We start from the raw sequence: 17,067 nt of genomic DNA on the forward strand, positions 1-17,067 counted from the left end.
ATGCCGCTGGGAGATATCAGTAGTAGCGCTGGTGTTTTATGGATTTCTGGGTCAATTTGCAGGTTTCTGAATCCAAGAATCATCTGGAGCTAGTAGCGATGACGTGTTGGTCGAATTGGTCAGCTCGGAACGAGTGGGTTTGGGAGCGTGAGGTGCGGCCTTCTGCGAAACGATACAGTGAGGCAGTGGCTTTTCTTGGCAGCATGCTCAGACGTTTCGATTGAAGCCGGTGGCGTGTTCTATGTCGCATGTGGCTGTAAGTTTCCAGCCCCCTCCAGCGGATCATATGAAGATAAATGTGGATGCGGCGGTGCTCCGGAATCCGCCTAGAATTACGTACGGAATGGTAATGAGAGACTCTGATAGTCAATTCATGATGGAACGATGTGGGCTAATGGCTGGTCCGTGTGAGGGATTTGTGGCGGAAGCCCTTGCTTTCCGCGAAGTGCTGCTGTGGATCAAGTGGTATGGCAGGGCTGGTATTATTGTGGAATCAGATTGCCAGTTACTGACACTGGCTTTTGTAATGATCTACAGAGATCCTCCTTAGTTAGTCGAATAATTTCTGATTGTAAAATGTTGTTAAATGATATTATGGAGTGCAGCGTTAGCTATGTAAAACGCTCAGCGAATCAGGTTGTTCATACCTTAGCAAAGGCTATTGATTCTATGCATGAGGGTGAGGAATGGTGGAACGTACCTCCCGCGTTTTTGTGCGATAGCCTTGGCGCATATTCTTAATATAATTTTTTCATTCAAAAAAACCCTCATGTTAAAAAATAAGTAAAAAAGTAAAACTGTTAATATTTTGAGTCCCAATCAGATATTTTCTCTTTACGTAAATAAATCTGAGTATTTGATAATTTTAGAACACGATTGCATTTGGGCTAAAGCATTTAAGTGTGTTGGGCGTTAGATTGGTTGATATGATAGTGCTTGCTCCATCCACCCATTTGGACCTTTTCCCAATAAAGCTTATATATTTATGGGCTGAAATTTCTTTGAGGGAAATTTATATATTCTAGACCTAAATCCATATATCTTCGGGAATGGATGTTGAGCAACTGTTACGATACAAAAAGATTTGTGCACACATCAAGTTGAAGTATGATTTTTTTTAATTATATTATTGTATCTTTTATTTGATTTGCTACATTAATTATGTTTTATGTAATATTATGTATTTAAATGAAGTTGTTTTATGGATTTTATAATATATTTAATATTGAGTTAATTATTTTGTTGAATAAATATTGTGTTGGGTAAAAATTATTGTGTTGGTAAAAATTATTAGTTATATATTAATTGAGTAAATGTATAGTGTTTTATGATAAATGGGTCCCACAAAAATTAAAAGTAAGAGAGTAATATAGTGATATGTTATTTATGTGGGTTATTTGTGAATATTTGGCATTGGAGGTAATAACCTCCACTAAGGATGCTCTTACACCTTAAAAAATATATCCCAATATAATAAAAATAATAATTTATTTAGTTAGACATAAATTTTACATATCTTCCCCAACTTTGACCCCTTTTTTTTTTAATTTACAGGGAAATATAATTTTTAGAAATTATTTAAATGATTTATTAAGAAAATCATTATTTTTAATTGGTTTAAATAACTATTTGGTCATTGATCTGTCCAAAATTTTATTATTTGGCCCCTGACCTATTATTTGGTCACATTTGACCTCTGACCTATCTCATTTGGTGCAATTTCACCCAATTTAAATTAGTCATTCACATAATTGTTTTTCTATTAGCACGTGACGATATTTTAACATTTAATTTTGATAAATTTTAGTTTAGAGATTTGTTTTTTATTTTTTAATCTATGTAATTATTTTGACATAAGAGAGTTTCTGTGCCAAATAAACTTCAAGATGTGTGACGTGTCAAACTCATATGTCAAAATATCATTACATATAAGGAGGGATAACGGTTTTGTAAGTCTCTATTTAAATTGGGTAAAATTTTACCAATTGGAATAGATCAGACGTCAAATGTGGCCGAATAATAGATCAGGAGCCAAATACCAAAATTTTGAATAGGTCAGATGCTCAATAACACTTTAAGCCTTTTTAATATGTTTTAAAAATCGAGATTTATAAATTAAAAGTTGGCCTAATACACAAATAATCCCCTGAACTTGTCCAAATGTTGCAACTGCCCCCTCTAACTTTCATTTGTAACAACTTACCCCTCAAACTTGTCCAATTGTAACAACTTACCCCTTAAACTTGTCCAATTGTAAAACACAACCCCAAATTGCTGACATACTGCAATTGAAGAAACACGTGAAATACAAAATTTGCAACGCTCGTGGAGTATGATAATCAGATCTTTGGCGTGATACGAATCCGGAAAAACTTTTTTACGGTTGCTTCAATTACGGGGTAAAAAAATTCCCAATTTGGAGTTATGTTTTACAATTGGACAAGTTTAAGGGGTAAGTTGTTACAATTGAAAGTTGAGGGGGGCAGTTGCAACATTTGGACAAGTTCAGAGGGTTATTGTATCTATGATATATTCTTTAGAGTTATAATTTATGAATTGGGATCTAAAATTTATAATTTAGGATGTAAAAGCATACTCATTTTGTGATATATAAAAAATAATGACATATTTAGAATTACGTTTTGTGATATGATGTATCAACAACGACTCTTCTTTTGTAGGTTGAACCGTACCTGAACCCACATCATCTAGTCTAATCATCGAAAATTTTAATATTTTATTATTGATGCAACGAATATCAACCTCATAAAACAATTATGAGTTCATTAGACTCCAAGTCTATATCATTGTAGGGATTAAAAGTATACCCTTACTAGCAGTGACAGAGCTAGGAATTTAGACTTTAGGACGCTAATTTTAACCGTACGGTTGGTGGTAATTTTTCAAAGTCCAACTCGTTAGGTTTAGACAAAATATTTTTAGTCCCCAACATGTCAAAATATTAAAAGTGCCTAAAAAATAAAATAAAATTTAGAAATTAAATTATTTGAATGTCAAAAATAAAAAATTAAAATTTTTAATAGAAAAGACGTAATAAAAAATGAGTTCAAAAATGAAGGTTGGATACAAATTTTTCTTTATCTTCCTGTTTCTCTTCTTTGGTATTAGTTTGTCCCTTGCCCTAGATCTTGAACTCCATGATGTTTTGCCTATTTTTCATTTTTTTTAGATCTTTGATCTATGAAGTTAAGCTTAGAAATGAATTGTGAAGAACACCTTATTCACGCATAATGATTTAGTATAATATTATGCTATATATATACGTCAGTAGAAACGATTTTAATCAACTTAAAGAGAACAGAAAATAACCAACTAGCTAATTGCTATGACAACTCTAATTGCTATGACAGTTGACTATTTCTGTGACGATCCGGTTCGGAGTGGATGATACCGGGATAGAAGGTCTGAGCAAGAAGCGGCCCTAAGGGATGACGATGGGACTGGAATGAACTGAATCCCACATCGGAAATGGAGAGAGAGTGACGGAGACTTCTTAATAAGTTGAGAATCCAATACATGTAGACGCGTTTTAAAGCTATACGACCAAAGGTGTTGGATTTGGGCTAAAACGGACAACATCTACATGATATTGGGTCAAGATATTACAAATCCTATTTACATTTTTACCCTATTAACACTCCTTCCTTAAGTTGAAGCAGATTCAACTTGGTAAAAATTGGTTCCATTTAACGTTTAGACAAAGGCTTTGTTAGCAAATCCGCTAATTGATTATGTGTGGAAAAATCAGGCATGTGAATAAATCTTTTGTCAAATATTTCCTAACAACTAGCGGCGGAACGAGAATTTCATACATGGAGGTTAAATTTAGCAATGTGGTTGGGAGTAATTTTTTAAAGTCCAACCCATTGGGACTGAGCAAATTTTTTTTTTAGCTTCGTATAATAAAGCTGTAGAGAATATGAGAATAGAACGATATAAATAGCAATACAATCCTATACGTAAAGAAATAAACTAAGATATTACTTACAACATGAAGATTTAATAGCAATTTAGAAGATAATGTTAGAGTAAATAATGGTAAATATGCAAAATGTTAACAAATCCAATCCTTATAAAAGACTTATTCATTTTAATGTGTTGACTATAAAATTAAAAAACATAGACATTTAATTGTCTATAAGTTCAATACTAATTTTCTAAATTAAAACCTCAAATCAAAACACCTAAAATTAGATAAAAAAAATTTTTTAGCCAAAGCTTTTAAAGATATTATTATTCTATCTTTATCTCCATATATATTCTGAATTTACAAATAAAATAAAATAAAGCAAAATCTTTTCTTTATAACTATTTTTTTTTTAAATACGGATCTAGCCCAATGGGAATTCCAACCAGGTTGGCATCCCCGAAAAGGAAAAGAACCAAATATATAAATGAAGAGATGAAAAAAGTATGAAACCAGTACAAAGAATGTTTTAAGAAAATCTAAACATATCCATACCAAGAGCATTATCTCTAGCAATAAGGGAGCAGAAGTCTGGAAGGGTATTCCACATTTGTAAATCTGAGGCCAGACGTCTGTAATTAGCAAGAGCGTCCGCCACTTGATTTCCCTCACGGAACACATGAGAGACAACCACCTGAATATGCGTCATTGAATCTAAACAATTTAACCAATCCACACGCATTGTCCAAGGAATGATCTGCGCACGGGCACGGAAAATTCGAATAACATAAGTCGAATCAATTTCAATCCAGAGACGAGTCCATCCACGTGACTTCGCAATCGAAACTGCAAAAAATAGAGGCTTGCAATTCCGCCATGTGTGCCAAAGCACAATCAAGGGGGAAGGCAAATGACCCAAGGGGATGCCCCTGACTATTTCGAAAAACCACACCGCAACCAGCTCTACCCGAGATCACGGAGGCATCAGTGTTAGCTTTAATCCAATCAGACGGAGGGGCCTGCCATCTAACTTCAATGATTCGAGGGGCCCTATGACGACGAGTGTTTAACCCGAGATTGTGGAGAATAGATAACTCCACAACTGAATTCCATACCGATCCATTGCTGATTCTATTAGAGCTACGAATTGCAAACCAAAGACAGCATAATTCCTCATGAATGTTTGGTGGCTTGCTCTAAAAAATAGCAGCATTTCTTACAGACCAGATCAACCAAACAGCATTGATAAGCGCGACCTGCCAGAGGGAAAGGACTTGCGAACTGAACTTGTGTGAGAAGGCGTGTTGTAAGAGGGTATGTAGAGAAGAATCAAGTACAAGTCTTCTAAATAAAGCCGATATGCTGAACCAGATTTGGGAAGCAAAGGGGCAATGAACAAGCAAATGGTCACTCGTCTCATAAGCCATTAAACAGACCGGACAGCGAGATATTAGAGGCAAACCTCTAGCACAGAGCACATCATGAGTTGGTAAAGCACCCCAGTATGCACGCCAGCAAACCATGGAGTGTGACGGCTGAATACAAGGTTTCCAAATTGACTGAAAAACCAAAAGCAAAGTCGGAGGAACACGTAGCCAGTGATAGAATAACTTTACCGTGAATAGGCCATTGCTCGCAGGTCTCCAAAAACATAAATCATATTCAAAGCCATTTCCATGCATATTCCGGATGCGCTGGTACAACAAACTAGCCAGCATCGGAAGATCCCGTCAGTTGCCATTTTCATAAAAATCTGAGATTTTATTAGTGAGCTTCAAACGGTCTGACATAGAAATCCCAAGCTGTTCAGCCAGGGGTGGTAAAATCCATTCCGAATTCCAGAATGACAACTCAGAAGATGATCCAAATGACCAAAAACAATTCCCCCGTAACTTGAGATAGGCGGCCTTGACAGACCACCAAACAGACGATCGCTGCAATCGAAACTTTGGCAAACCAGCTCTGTTTAGAAAGCGCATCCTCAATAAATTAAAGCATAAAGAATTAGAGGAAAGAAAGCTCCACGCCAATTTACCACTCATAGCCAAGTCAAGGGTCGAGAGGTGTTTAATACCCAACTCTCCTTCCTTTAAGGACTTTAAGCAAACCTTCCAGGGAACAGTAACAAGCTTTTTGGACAAAACTGAACCCGTCCAAATGAAATTCCTCATGTGTCTATTGAGTTTATTTAGCAAACTCACAGGCCATTTGTAAACCATAAAGGTGTGGATCAGAGAGCTAGTGATAACTGAATTAACAAGTGTTAGCCTACCAGCCATAGAGAGACGTCCCCACCCAGCGGGAGAAAGAGAGAATAATTCTATCCGCAGTCGCCGCAAGGTATTTAGCTCTTGGGATCCCTTGAAAAAGAGGAACGCCCAAGTAATTAAACGGGAGAGATCCAATTTTGATTCCAATTAGACCCGCCAATCTGTTCCGACGTCTGAGTAAGATTGACACTTTGATTTAAAAAAAAAATCACTGTAACCCCAAATCAAAACTCTTAAAATTAGATAATAATATTGTCATTTTGATTTAATGGAAAAAAATAAGTAAGGGGAAAAAATTAAAATTTGATAATGATTTTTTATTATTAAAGGGCAAAAATAAAATTGGAGAAAAAAAGGAGGTGCAAGAGAAGAAGAATGAAATTGTAGAAAAAATAAGAAAGGTTTCTAACACATCCTCAAACCAACCGTGTTATGTTTTTTTTTTGTTTGTTTTATTTCACATTCAGTTATATAAGTATAGATTCAGGGGTGGTGCGGAGAACGGGGGCTTCGAACCCCCGGACCATGGGCTGTCTACGCCCCTGCTAACAACATGACAATCAATATCTAAGTGTTTGGTTTGCTCATGGAGCACTGGGTTAGCGATATGAATCGCTTCCTGGTTGTCGCAATACATAGGAATATGAAGCTTCAAATCAATGTCAAACTCCCACCCAACATAATGTAATAACTTGTAACTGAACTTCGAGTTATTTTGCACCTAGTCCAATCAAAATTTGTATACGCTCTCAAATGGAAATTATTAATTATTGGAAAAAATAATCTCATCTGAATCGTACTAGATTTGTAGCGCAAAACAAGTAAAGTAAAGTTTATATGATAATCAGTTGGTTAATGCATGTATTGACTTAATTGTTGTGTCACATATCCAATATCGAGCCTTGTAAACCTCAAATACAATAACCGATCAACAAATCTCCTAAATTGGTATGGTTTAGAACATAAAGATGAACTTTCATCTAACTTTATGCCTATTGGAAAAGGGTTGTTTGCTAATATACAATTGGTCACGCCTACATCCTTTAACAAGTCTTTAATATACTTGTGTTGCATCAACAAAATGCCAGCAGTGGACCTATCTAATTCTACCCCAAGAAATATAAGAGTTTGTGTAATTATGTAATTGTTATTGATATGTGAAACCAATATATACATGAAGCAATTCACATTGTTGTGAAATTCTAATCCTATAATTTAGGAGCTAACTATTTTGAATATATAGATAGGATAAATAATATCTGAAAAAACTTGACATAACAACCCATGTCTTTTTTAGTATAAGCTTTATCAAAGGCATGTTTTACTTCTGCTATTAATTTTTTTTTTTTGATGTGCCCCTTCATCCACATAAACCACTAAAACCAAAAAATATGTACCACTATTTTTTGACAGATAAATAATGATCATCACAACCAGGGCCGTTTTAAATATTTTTGGGGCCCTGTGCTAAATGAAAAAAAATTAATAGTTTCATATAATATTTCTACAAAATGAAACACCAAAATACTTTTAACTTGATTTTTAACATAATAAATATAATAAAAATAAGTAAATTAGATATTGTATAATAATAATAAAAAAATTGGACCCCTTAACACTCTTAGAGCGTTATTTTTCTGGATAAGTTAACATTCATTTAATTTTTCACATAATAATAATTTATTTAAATTTTTATAATAAAAAAATTGGGCCCTCTTAAATTTAGGGCCATGTTTGGGAGAGCTCCTTGTACACCATTCTCCTACTCCCCTGATCACAACTCTTAGTGAACTCCATATCAATTAGCTTAACACTAAACTCTTTATTCCATTGCCTCTAGAGATTTAGTAAGCTTGCATACCTTAGTTTAGTTGCATATATAATTCCTTTTCTATAAAACCATGTAAAATGTTATCATTTATGTCAATTTGATGAATAAGCCGGTGATTAGCCATAACAATGTCTAAAAACACTCTCACTATAATAATCTTAGTAGCCAGAGGAAACCTCTCATTGTTGAGTGTCAGGGCCGATTCTAAAACTTTGGAGGTCTAGGGGCGGAGTAGTAAATAGAGACCTAATAAATAAGTATAAGTAAAAAACAAAATAGAATAATTAATTATGTAAAAGAAATATATATACAAATGACTTTTTTTTTTTTTTTTACACTTAACAATAGATTTAATAAAAACATCAAATTTCATATAAAAACACTTTATTTCTATTTAAGTATCTAGTTGCTCATATAAAATATAATCTATAAGCATTTCCAGACGCAGAATCATAGTGGACACCATATGCTCTAACATATTTCTCTCAATACATAAAATTGCTAAATCATTTAACTTTTCTTATGACGTTGATGATCTCAAATATTTTTTCAATAATTTTAACTTCGAAAAATTCTTTCAACAGATACATTGATCACTAGAATAGTTAGGAGGAATCGAATATTAAATTGAAATATTTGGATAACAAGCTCCTCATTTGACAAACTCAAATTTCAAATGCTGACATTAACAAAGTCATTTGCAATTCGAAAAAATTATTATAAGAAAATATAGTCATAAAATTGTGTATTGTGATTGTTTATACTTAGAGATTATAATTATTGTCATTGCATATTTTTAAATTTTAATTTCTGTACTTTTTTTTTATAAATATTTTATTTTTGGCCCATCCTTAACTTGTACCTAGATATATGCTTCGAATTTTTTAGGCCTAACATTATTTTGTAACCATTGTATCTCTTAAAATCCAATTTATGTATTACTATTTTTCAAAATATTATTACTTTTGGAGTCCTCCGTCTAAGCAGACACCTCTCATATCCATGCCTAGAGACGGCCCTATTGAGCGTATGAAAGTATAGTAAAAAAGGTAGTAGAACTCGAATGAAACGTTGGTGAAACTTTTTTCAAACATTCATAAAATTATTATTAAACCAACCATAATGGTATTGATGTGCAAGAGAGTTTGACCAATGTTTCAGCTAGATGATTTTTAATGATTTTGAATTTCATATTTATACACGTTTACTACCATAAATATTAATGAAACGTTTGTGACATGAAGCAGTAAATATTAAATCTATATATATAATAGGTTAAGAGCAAAGTATGTGATAGTAGGATATTGTTTTGTTATGTAAGAACCAAAAAGAGTGAAACGGTAAAAATTAGAAATTGACATTGAAGCTGACATCTGCTTATGAAATTGATTGATTTGGTTTGTAATATGAAAATAAACCTATAGTCGAGTTAAAAAGAATGTACATGATGATAACCATATTGAAATGAATAAAAATACATAGTGGCCCTGCCCCAATCCAATGAGAGAGATCCTTTCTTAATTTGCCCTTTTATAGTATAGAATGTGCGTAATGGAATCACTCTCACCTTCCATTTCTCTATTTTATATACAAAATTCTGTCCTTTTATTAACAATGAGCCTATATTATTAATAAGATTGACCTATAGATATATAAGTAATTCATTTTTATACATTCATCTTTTGGCACAAACAAGATATTCTCTCTTTTGATTCCTTGTTCATTTTTGCTTTTTAAATATACTATACTACTTAACACTGCCACAACCATATTCATACCATCTTTTTTAAGGACAACCTCTCAAACCACTTGTTGCAAACCTCTCCAACTCTAATCATATATCTTTGTATTCTTTATTTTTTTTAATAATAAAAGTCAATGAATTACGACTTTATTGGGGGCTGGTGGTTAATGGTTTTAGTGTATTCTCTTATGAGTACACTTCAATTACGACTTTGACTCCTATGGACTCACCCCACTTTTTTATTCAATCATTTGTGTCACGTGATCTCAGTTTTTTGCAAATACAACATCCCTCAATCACAATATTGCTCTTAGGTTAAGCCTTTTTCTATTTCCGATGTTTACTTGTTTTTTCCCTCCTACAGACTCATCAAACCAATTTAATATTTGTAGACCACAACCATCTCTCGTATTTCAATTCTAAACCAACAATAACCTTCTCAAGCTAAATTGGATCGGCATACCTAAATGAAGATAGACTAGCATATTTATAAAATATTGGCCAACATTTATAAGGATAAATATATGCTAAACCAGTTGTTGGGAACACTTTACCTTTGAATCTGTTTAACTCTATCTTTTATATATATATTTATATACATATAAATCTGTTTGTTTCATCTGTTTGATATCGTTATTATTAGCCGATGCTGATAGACAGCCAATATTAATTAATTTTCCTACTAAAAACATATGTTTTATATTTTTATCAAGCAACTTTATTTCCACTGTTTAAATGGAAAATGTAGAAAACCACTTTCAAAAGTTGGAAACAAACCGAAATATAATATATTTATTTATTTATTTATTTATACTTTTGATTTTTTGGCTTAATACATCATTTGCCACCTGAACTTGTCCAAAATGGTTGATTGGCCTCCTGAACTTTCAAAGTATCTCGATAGCCCCTTGAACTTGCATAAAATATTCAATTAGCCCCCTAAACTTGTATAAAATGTAATCAATTAATCATTCGGTTGTCAAAAAGTAAGTTAAATGCGGAAGATATGTTGCACGCATTTAAAAAAAAAATAAAACGACCAAGATCGGGGTATGCGATTATAATATTAAAGAAGAAAATGTTATATAGTTGAATAAGTAAGAAATTCTTTTTTAACATGTTTTAATCTATTTTATGAAGTATGTAATAACATTCTAAGGCACGTGTAACATATTTTCCGCATTTGACTTACTATTTTAAAAACCTGATTACATTTTTATATTAAACCATTTTTTTTATAAGAATATATAATAATAAAAGAGGAATTTTATTAGTAGAAGTATTCAACGGGTGCAGTGCAGCGCCATTATTGGTGGTTTTAGTGTATTCCGTTATGAGTACACTTGAATTACAACTTTGACTCCTTGACTTCCTTCAGCCGACATTTTTATAGAATTAATTGATACCACAATTAAGTGCTGCATTTTTTCATGTGGTCAGTGTTTTTGCACACACACACCCCTACGCACCACCTCCTAATTCCTCCCATGCTTTTATGAGTTTAACCAGTTTACTATTGTAACAGAACACTCATCCGTTCTACTAAAATCATAGTTCAACAATAAATTGACCAAACTAAATTGGATGGATATGTCCAAAGACCTGTTTGACTACTTATTTTTCTGTTATTTGTCTTTTCATTCGAAAAAAAAAACGAGATTTTTAGATATTTAATTAGATACATTCTGTTTACCTTCAAATAGCAACAACAAATCACAAGTAAACTAAAAGGACTCTAAGTGTAGATGGAGGAACATTCGTACGCATAGTTTTCATGGTAATAATTCCATATCCCACATTTAAACACATCTGCAAACATCTCGTTGGGCTCCACAACTAATAGTTAAGGTCTAAGAATAATTTTATTATAGTCTCTGACATATATCACATGCTTATCCCACCATGTATTTAAATTCCATTTATCGTCGGGATTTGAACCCTTAACAGTTTAGTCCAAAATGCTATGTTATTGAATTAATTAAACTAAAAGTTCAAAGTGATACTTAAGATCAAAAAAATGGTTTTATTATAATTTCTGACAAATGACACTTTTTTCCAATTCTTATTTGTTTTGTGAGGAACAGTTGGCGATGTGTTTGGCTAATTTTTTTTATTGCGACTTCCTACATACTTGTCCCCATTTCATCAAGAGTACCTAATTGCGCAATTTGTCCTCAAACAAACTATTGCAGTAAAAAAAACGCTTGGTAAACAAAGTAGCCAGCACACAATCAACTCAATATGGAGTCTCCTGCTAATATTATAGTTTCACATTCTAAATGAATTAGGCCTAACGGAGGTGGGTTAAATATCTTGTATTGCTTGACTAAGAAGCTAAATACTCCTTTCCATGGAGATACTTTAGAGGGAAATGGTACCTTTGATTACATTAAAAGTATTTAGAGTTTAAAGACAATTCCTAATTTAAACCACTAAACTAAACCCCTTTGCAATCAAGTCAGCTTGTTAAAACATATATTGCATAAAAATAAAATAGCATATAATTACAATTTTGGTCTAATTGATTTAGAATTAAATTGAGAAGTAAAAATGAAAGAAAAGTAAAATTAAATCTGAAAGTGTATACAAATTGATGATATATGTACACTACTAGACCTAAATTAATAAACATTTTGAGGCTAATTTCCCCTATAAGTGCGTATCAAACCTTCAGGCTCAAGTGGTACAGGTATGGTAACAATGGTTTGTTGAGGTTCAGAAGACCCTACAATTTTGTGGCATGTTTCAATTAAGCAGTGTCTGCATTTAGGGCAAGAAGAGTGTGAACTTAGCCACTTGTCAATGCATCTTACATGGAACCCATGGTTGCATTTTGGAAGAAGACGCACTTTTTCCCCAGCTGTGAACTCTGACAGACAGATCACACACTCTATGTCTAAACCAGGCAGCTTCAAATCAGCTGAGTAGTTTACAATTGGGAAAGTCTTCAACGCCTTTTTCTTGATCCCTCTATTGGCTGATGCTGATGATGAATTTCCAGATGCCTGAGATGAATTATTAGCTACCAAATTGGAACACCTTAATGCACATCTAATGATTGAATTTAATCCCAATGAGCAAATCAAGGCACATAAAAGTACTGATAGCACCATAACAACATTTGCATCGAATGAATTGTTGCCGGAGTAGGGTGCCTCCAACGATGAATCGTGGCTGGTTGCCGGAAGAGGGGAAGTTCCTGAAATAATAGGGGTATTTAGTAGCAACCTTCTGGAATAAAATTCATGAACTTGTTTAGTTGTTGACATTCTTTCTTTCTAAAATTGTTTTGAGAGTTTAAGATGGGAGGGTTATGGATGGTTTACTTACACCTAAATTTATATAGTGAAAGGTTAAGGGTTGAATTTGGCAATATAATATTTGCAATTATAACAATTAAGAATAATAAATTGAGAAAGAGATGGTTTTTAATATTAGAAGGTGTATAATATGGATTCTCCACCCAAAAGTTAAAATAGTTTAATGGACTTTCCAATCAACTTTCTGCTGCTGAGACAGTGCCATGTGTCAATTCTTTCATTTGTTCAAGTTTCTTTCTATCTCTAAATGCTATGGGGGGGGGGGGGGGGGGGGACCCATTCGCTTGTAGGAAACACTCATGAAGTTTCCTCGACTAATTATAGAATATGATATGAAAAATATGTCCAATTTCTATGTGAATTAAGTGCCCTTTTCTAAATGATACACCATTATTCACTCCTTTTTCTATATGTTCTTTTGTTTTCATACGGGTAAATTACAACCATCATCATTCAATTTGTCCATAATCAAAATTATGATAATTCTAACTTTTAAACCTAATAAAATATTATTAGGTTTTGCATTTATTAATATATAAATCACTCAATTTTATATTTCCTATCTATATTACCATTTATAACTAATTTTAAAATAATAATTAATGAATTAAAATTATTTAGAGCCATATTTATTATATAACTACGTTTTTTAAATTCTAAATCACTATTTTTAAAATTTTCTCTTTTTAAATAATTATTTCTTTATTAACCAAACAACATTTAAATCATCTTAAAATTAAAAAGTTCAAAAATAAAGTTGATTAATATCATTTCTACCGACTCTATTTAGTACTATTTAAGGATTATCTGATATTAAGTTTTTAAAGTTAGAGTAAGTTTTATGTCAATTAATAAATGGGTAAATTGCACCAATGACCACTAAACTTTAACTGAATTAACAGTTGGTATTTAACTTCAAAACGCAATATAAAAGTTATTTAACTTTAATTTTTTTTAACATTATAACCACTGACTGTTGATAATCTTAAAATAGAAATTTTCAAGAATTAATGATATTCTAAATATTAATTCTTCAAGTTTTTGAGGTCATTTTAAGTGTTTTTTTAGTTATGAGAGAAAGTATATGTTTAGAGAGAGAAAGATCCGAAAATAATGATCTTGGAAAATCTAAAAAGTGTTTCCAGGATAAATATGGTTCTAAGAAATTTTAATTCTTGAATATTTTAATTTGAAGTCGTCAACAGTAATTTTGATGCATTAATTAAAATTTAATGGCCATAATATTAAAAAGTGTAAAGTTGAGTGACTTTTATGTTATGTTTTGAAGTTTAGTATTCATACCGTCAAAATAAATAAAATTCAGTAGTCATAAATGTAATTTACCAATTAACAATGTGGTTTTTAAATGGAGTGACGCCTATATTAGAAACAGCAAAGTTAAATGACCATAGATGCAATTTACCCCATTAAAGTACTCCGAATTCATGTTTTTTTGAGTCAGACCCAACTTCATTTCACAATACACCGGACCAAATAGATTCATTGTGTCCCACGAAATGTGTGTACATTTTAATCACTTCTTATTAGCTAACTGATTTCTTTATAGTTTATCCGACTAGTCCTTTGAAATGAATGTGTCCTTTAATAAGTGTAAATTAAACAACGGTCATTTTGAGCAATATCTCAATAACATCATCAAAAATTTTATTTTATCTCAAGCATTTTTTTATATTACACTTATGGAAGTTATTTGGTTACATTCTAACTTAATCACATTCAGATATGACCAATTTAAAGTTCTGTCACATTGTCGCGTTATAACGCGACAAACTTCATTAGTCAAAATGTTTGTCGTGTTGTCGCGTTATAGTATAACACGACAAACTTCAAAAATTATAATGCTTGTCGCGTTGCCGCGTTATAGTATAACGCGACAAACTTTCATTAGGCAACAAAGAGATATACAGTTAAATATATTCATATCTGAAATGCATGATTAAAGCCATACAGGTTATATGGGATTCGTCTAGTCCTCTTCCGCTCAGCCATCTGTTTGAACATAGCAGCCCTCTTACCGATTGTACCCTTCAAAGTCTTCAATCTCTCTTCAAAAGCTACCACATCCCATGGAAACTTATAGAACTCTGGATATTCAATTAGCTCCATGATGTAGTTTTACACATTTCTTTTAGGCTCATGTTCCATGAAATTGCCATGAATAAAATACAACTAGCCATCATCAAAGCATCTCCATCATCCTTCTTGGACCAATCCGTCTCTTTGAATTTATTTTCAATGTCTACATGTTTTAATTGCTTGGTACCAAAATACCTTCGTCTAAATCCTCTTCTTTTGTTCATTTTCTTCATCGCTTTCATAATTATGTTTTTGCTTCCGAAGGGTAAACCGGTAATCAACCCAAATTCCCTTTCGGTGTATCTCAACTCAACACCCCGAACATGGAAACACATCTCATTATCACGTTCCTCAACCAGATTTGTCTGTTTAGTTAACAACGTGTGGACAAACAATTCTGAAATAGAGGGCAATTGTTTACCCAAATAAGTGTCGAAGCATGATTTTCTAAACATCTTGGTTTGTTCATCATTCAATTTTTGAAGGATGACTGTATACGTGTACGGGCTAATCCTATTAGATACGTGTGCTATCGAATTAATGGCATATGGGTACATGTAGTTTATATCTGTCTTTCTCTTCTTCTTGATCCCTCATTCTACAACCCGATCGTGCTGCAGATATAAAACAGTGTCGCGTTAAAAATAAACAATACAAAAAATAAAGACTACTCTTTGTCACGTTATAGTACAACGCGACATAATATAACAACTACTCTTTGTCGCGTTGTCGTGTTATAGTATAATGCGATATAATATAAAACTACTCTTTGTCACGTTGTCGCGTTATAGTACAACGCCACATAATATAACAAACACTCTTTGTCGCGTTATCGCCTTATAGTATAACGTGACAACTAATCTATCGCGCCGTCTTCAACAGACGCCATTGTTGTCGTTGCAACATCAAAAGACGCCTGTAAATCCATCCATTTCCACATATAACCATCTCAAAACAGGTTTTCATAACACATTGTCTAAATTTGCACTAAAATCATGTAACTATACAATAATTTTACTATATGAAATGAAACGATTAACGGTCGTGTATCTTCCGTTTGCTACGGTCTTCCTTCTTCGACCTACCTATGATACCGACGCTGGAATTTCCTTGTCGATGTTGCCGGAAGTTCTTGCTGCCGTGAAATCGAGAGGAAATTGCCTGGAAATCGCTATCTCTTCGCCTGGAAATCGCGTTCGAAATCGCTATCTCTTCGCTCATACCGTTTGAAGTGATGAGGGATGGGAAAGGTCAGGGTATTTTTTTTTTATCCAAGTATAGTCAAAGTGTCTAAATTGGTAAGAAGAGAGTAGAGTAGCCCTAATATGTAAATGGGCTTTCAAATTAGCCCATGTAATTTTTCCATTATTTATTAGTAATCTATTTTCTCTCCTAAACTACTCTTTATTTTATTTTATTTAATAATATTTTATTATTCAGAGTCTCCATTCTCTCATTGTTAGTAAACATAAAGGTAAACTCATAATTAAGATCTTGAACTTTATCCAAATTAAACCTCTGAACTTTAATAGTTTTAACAATTAAGCCACAGTTTTTATTTTATTTTTACACATATTGAGCCTCTACTAACGGCTTCGTTAACTAAACCGTTAGTTAACTAAACCGTTAGTGAATGACTCAATATATATTAAAATTAAAAATCAGAGACGTATCCTCAAAATCTTAAAAGTTCATAGGCTTAAAAAGACATAAAATATTATAGACTCAAGATATTTTAGGTTAGCTAATTTAAAATGAAATGCATTAGTTTGAAAGTGGAATTTGACAGTTATTATTTAAAGTTAGAAGCAAAGTTCTTTTATTGATATTTTATTTTTTATTTCAACTTCTTTAATTTTTTGGATAAAATAATAATA

General features: G+C 32.6%; 1 protein-coding gene across 1 annotated transcript; it reads right to left on the reverse strand.

The window, feature by feature from the left end:
* Positions 1-12,246: 12,246 nt before the first annotated feature.
* LOC136230272 (RING-H2 finger protein ATL78-like) lies at positions 12,247-13,181 on the reverse strand. The gene has a single exon (XM_066019291.1). The coding sequence runs from the start codon at positions 13,040-13,042 to the stop codon at positions 12,413-12,415; it is 630 nt and encodes a 209-aa protein (XP_065875363.1). The 5' UTR covers positions 13,043-13,181; the 3' UTR covers positions 12,247-12,412.
* Positions 13,182-17,067: the final 3,886 nt, after the last annotated feature.

This window comes from Euphorbia lathyris, chromosome 5 (genome assembly GCF_963576675.1).
Source record: "Euphorbia lathyris chromosome 5, ddEupLath1.1, whole genome shotgun sequence".
In the NCBI taxonomy this organism is placed as follows: Eukaryota; Viridiplantae; Streptophyta; class Magnoliopsida; order Malpighiales; family Euphorbiaceae; genus Euphorbia; species Euphorbia lathyris.

Excerpts from the sequence above, each read along its gene's own strand:
- LOC136230272 (XM_066019291.1), bottom strand. The coding sequence starts at position 13,042 with ATGTCAACAACTAAACAAGTTCATGAATTTTATTCCAGAAGGTTGCTA.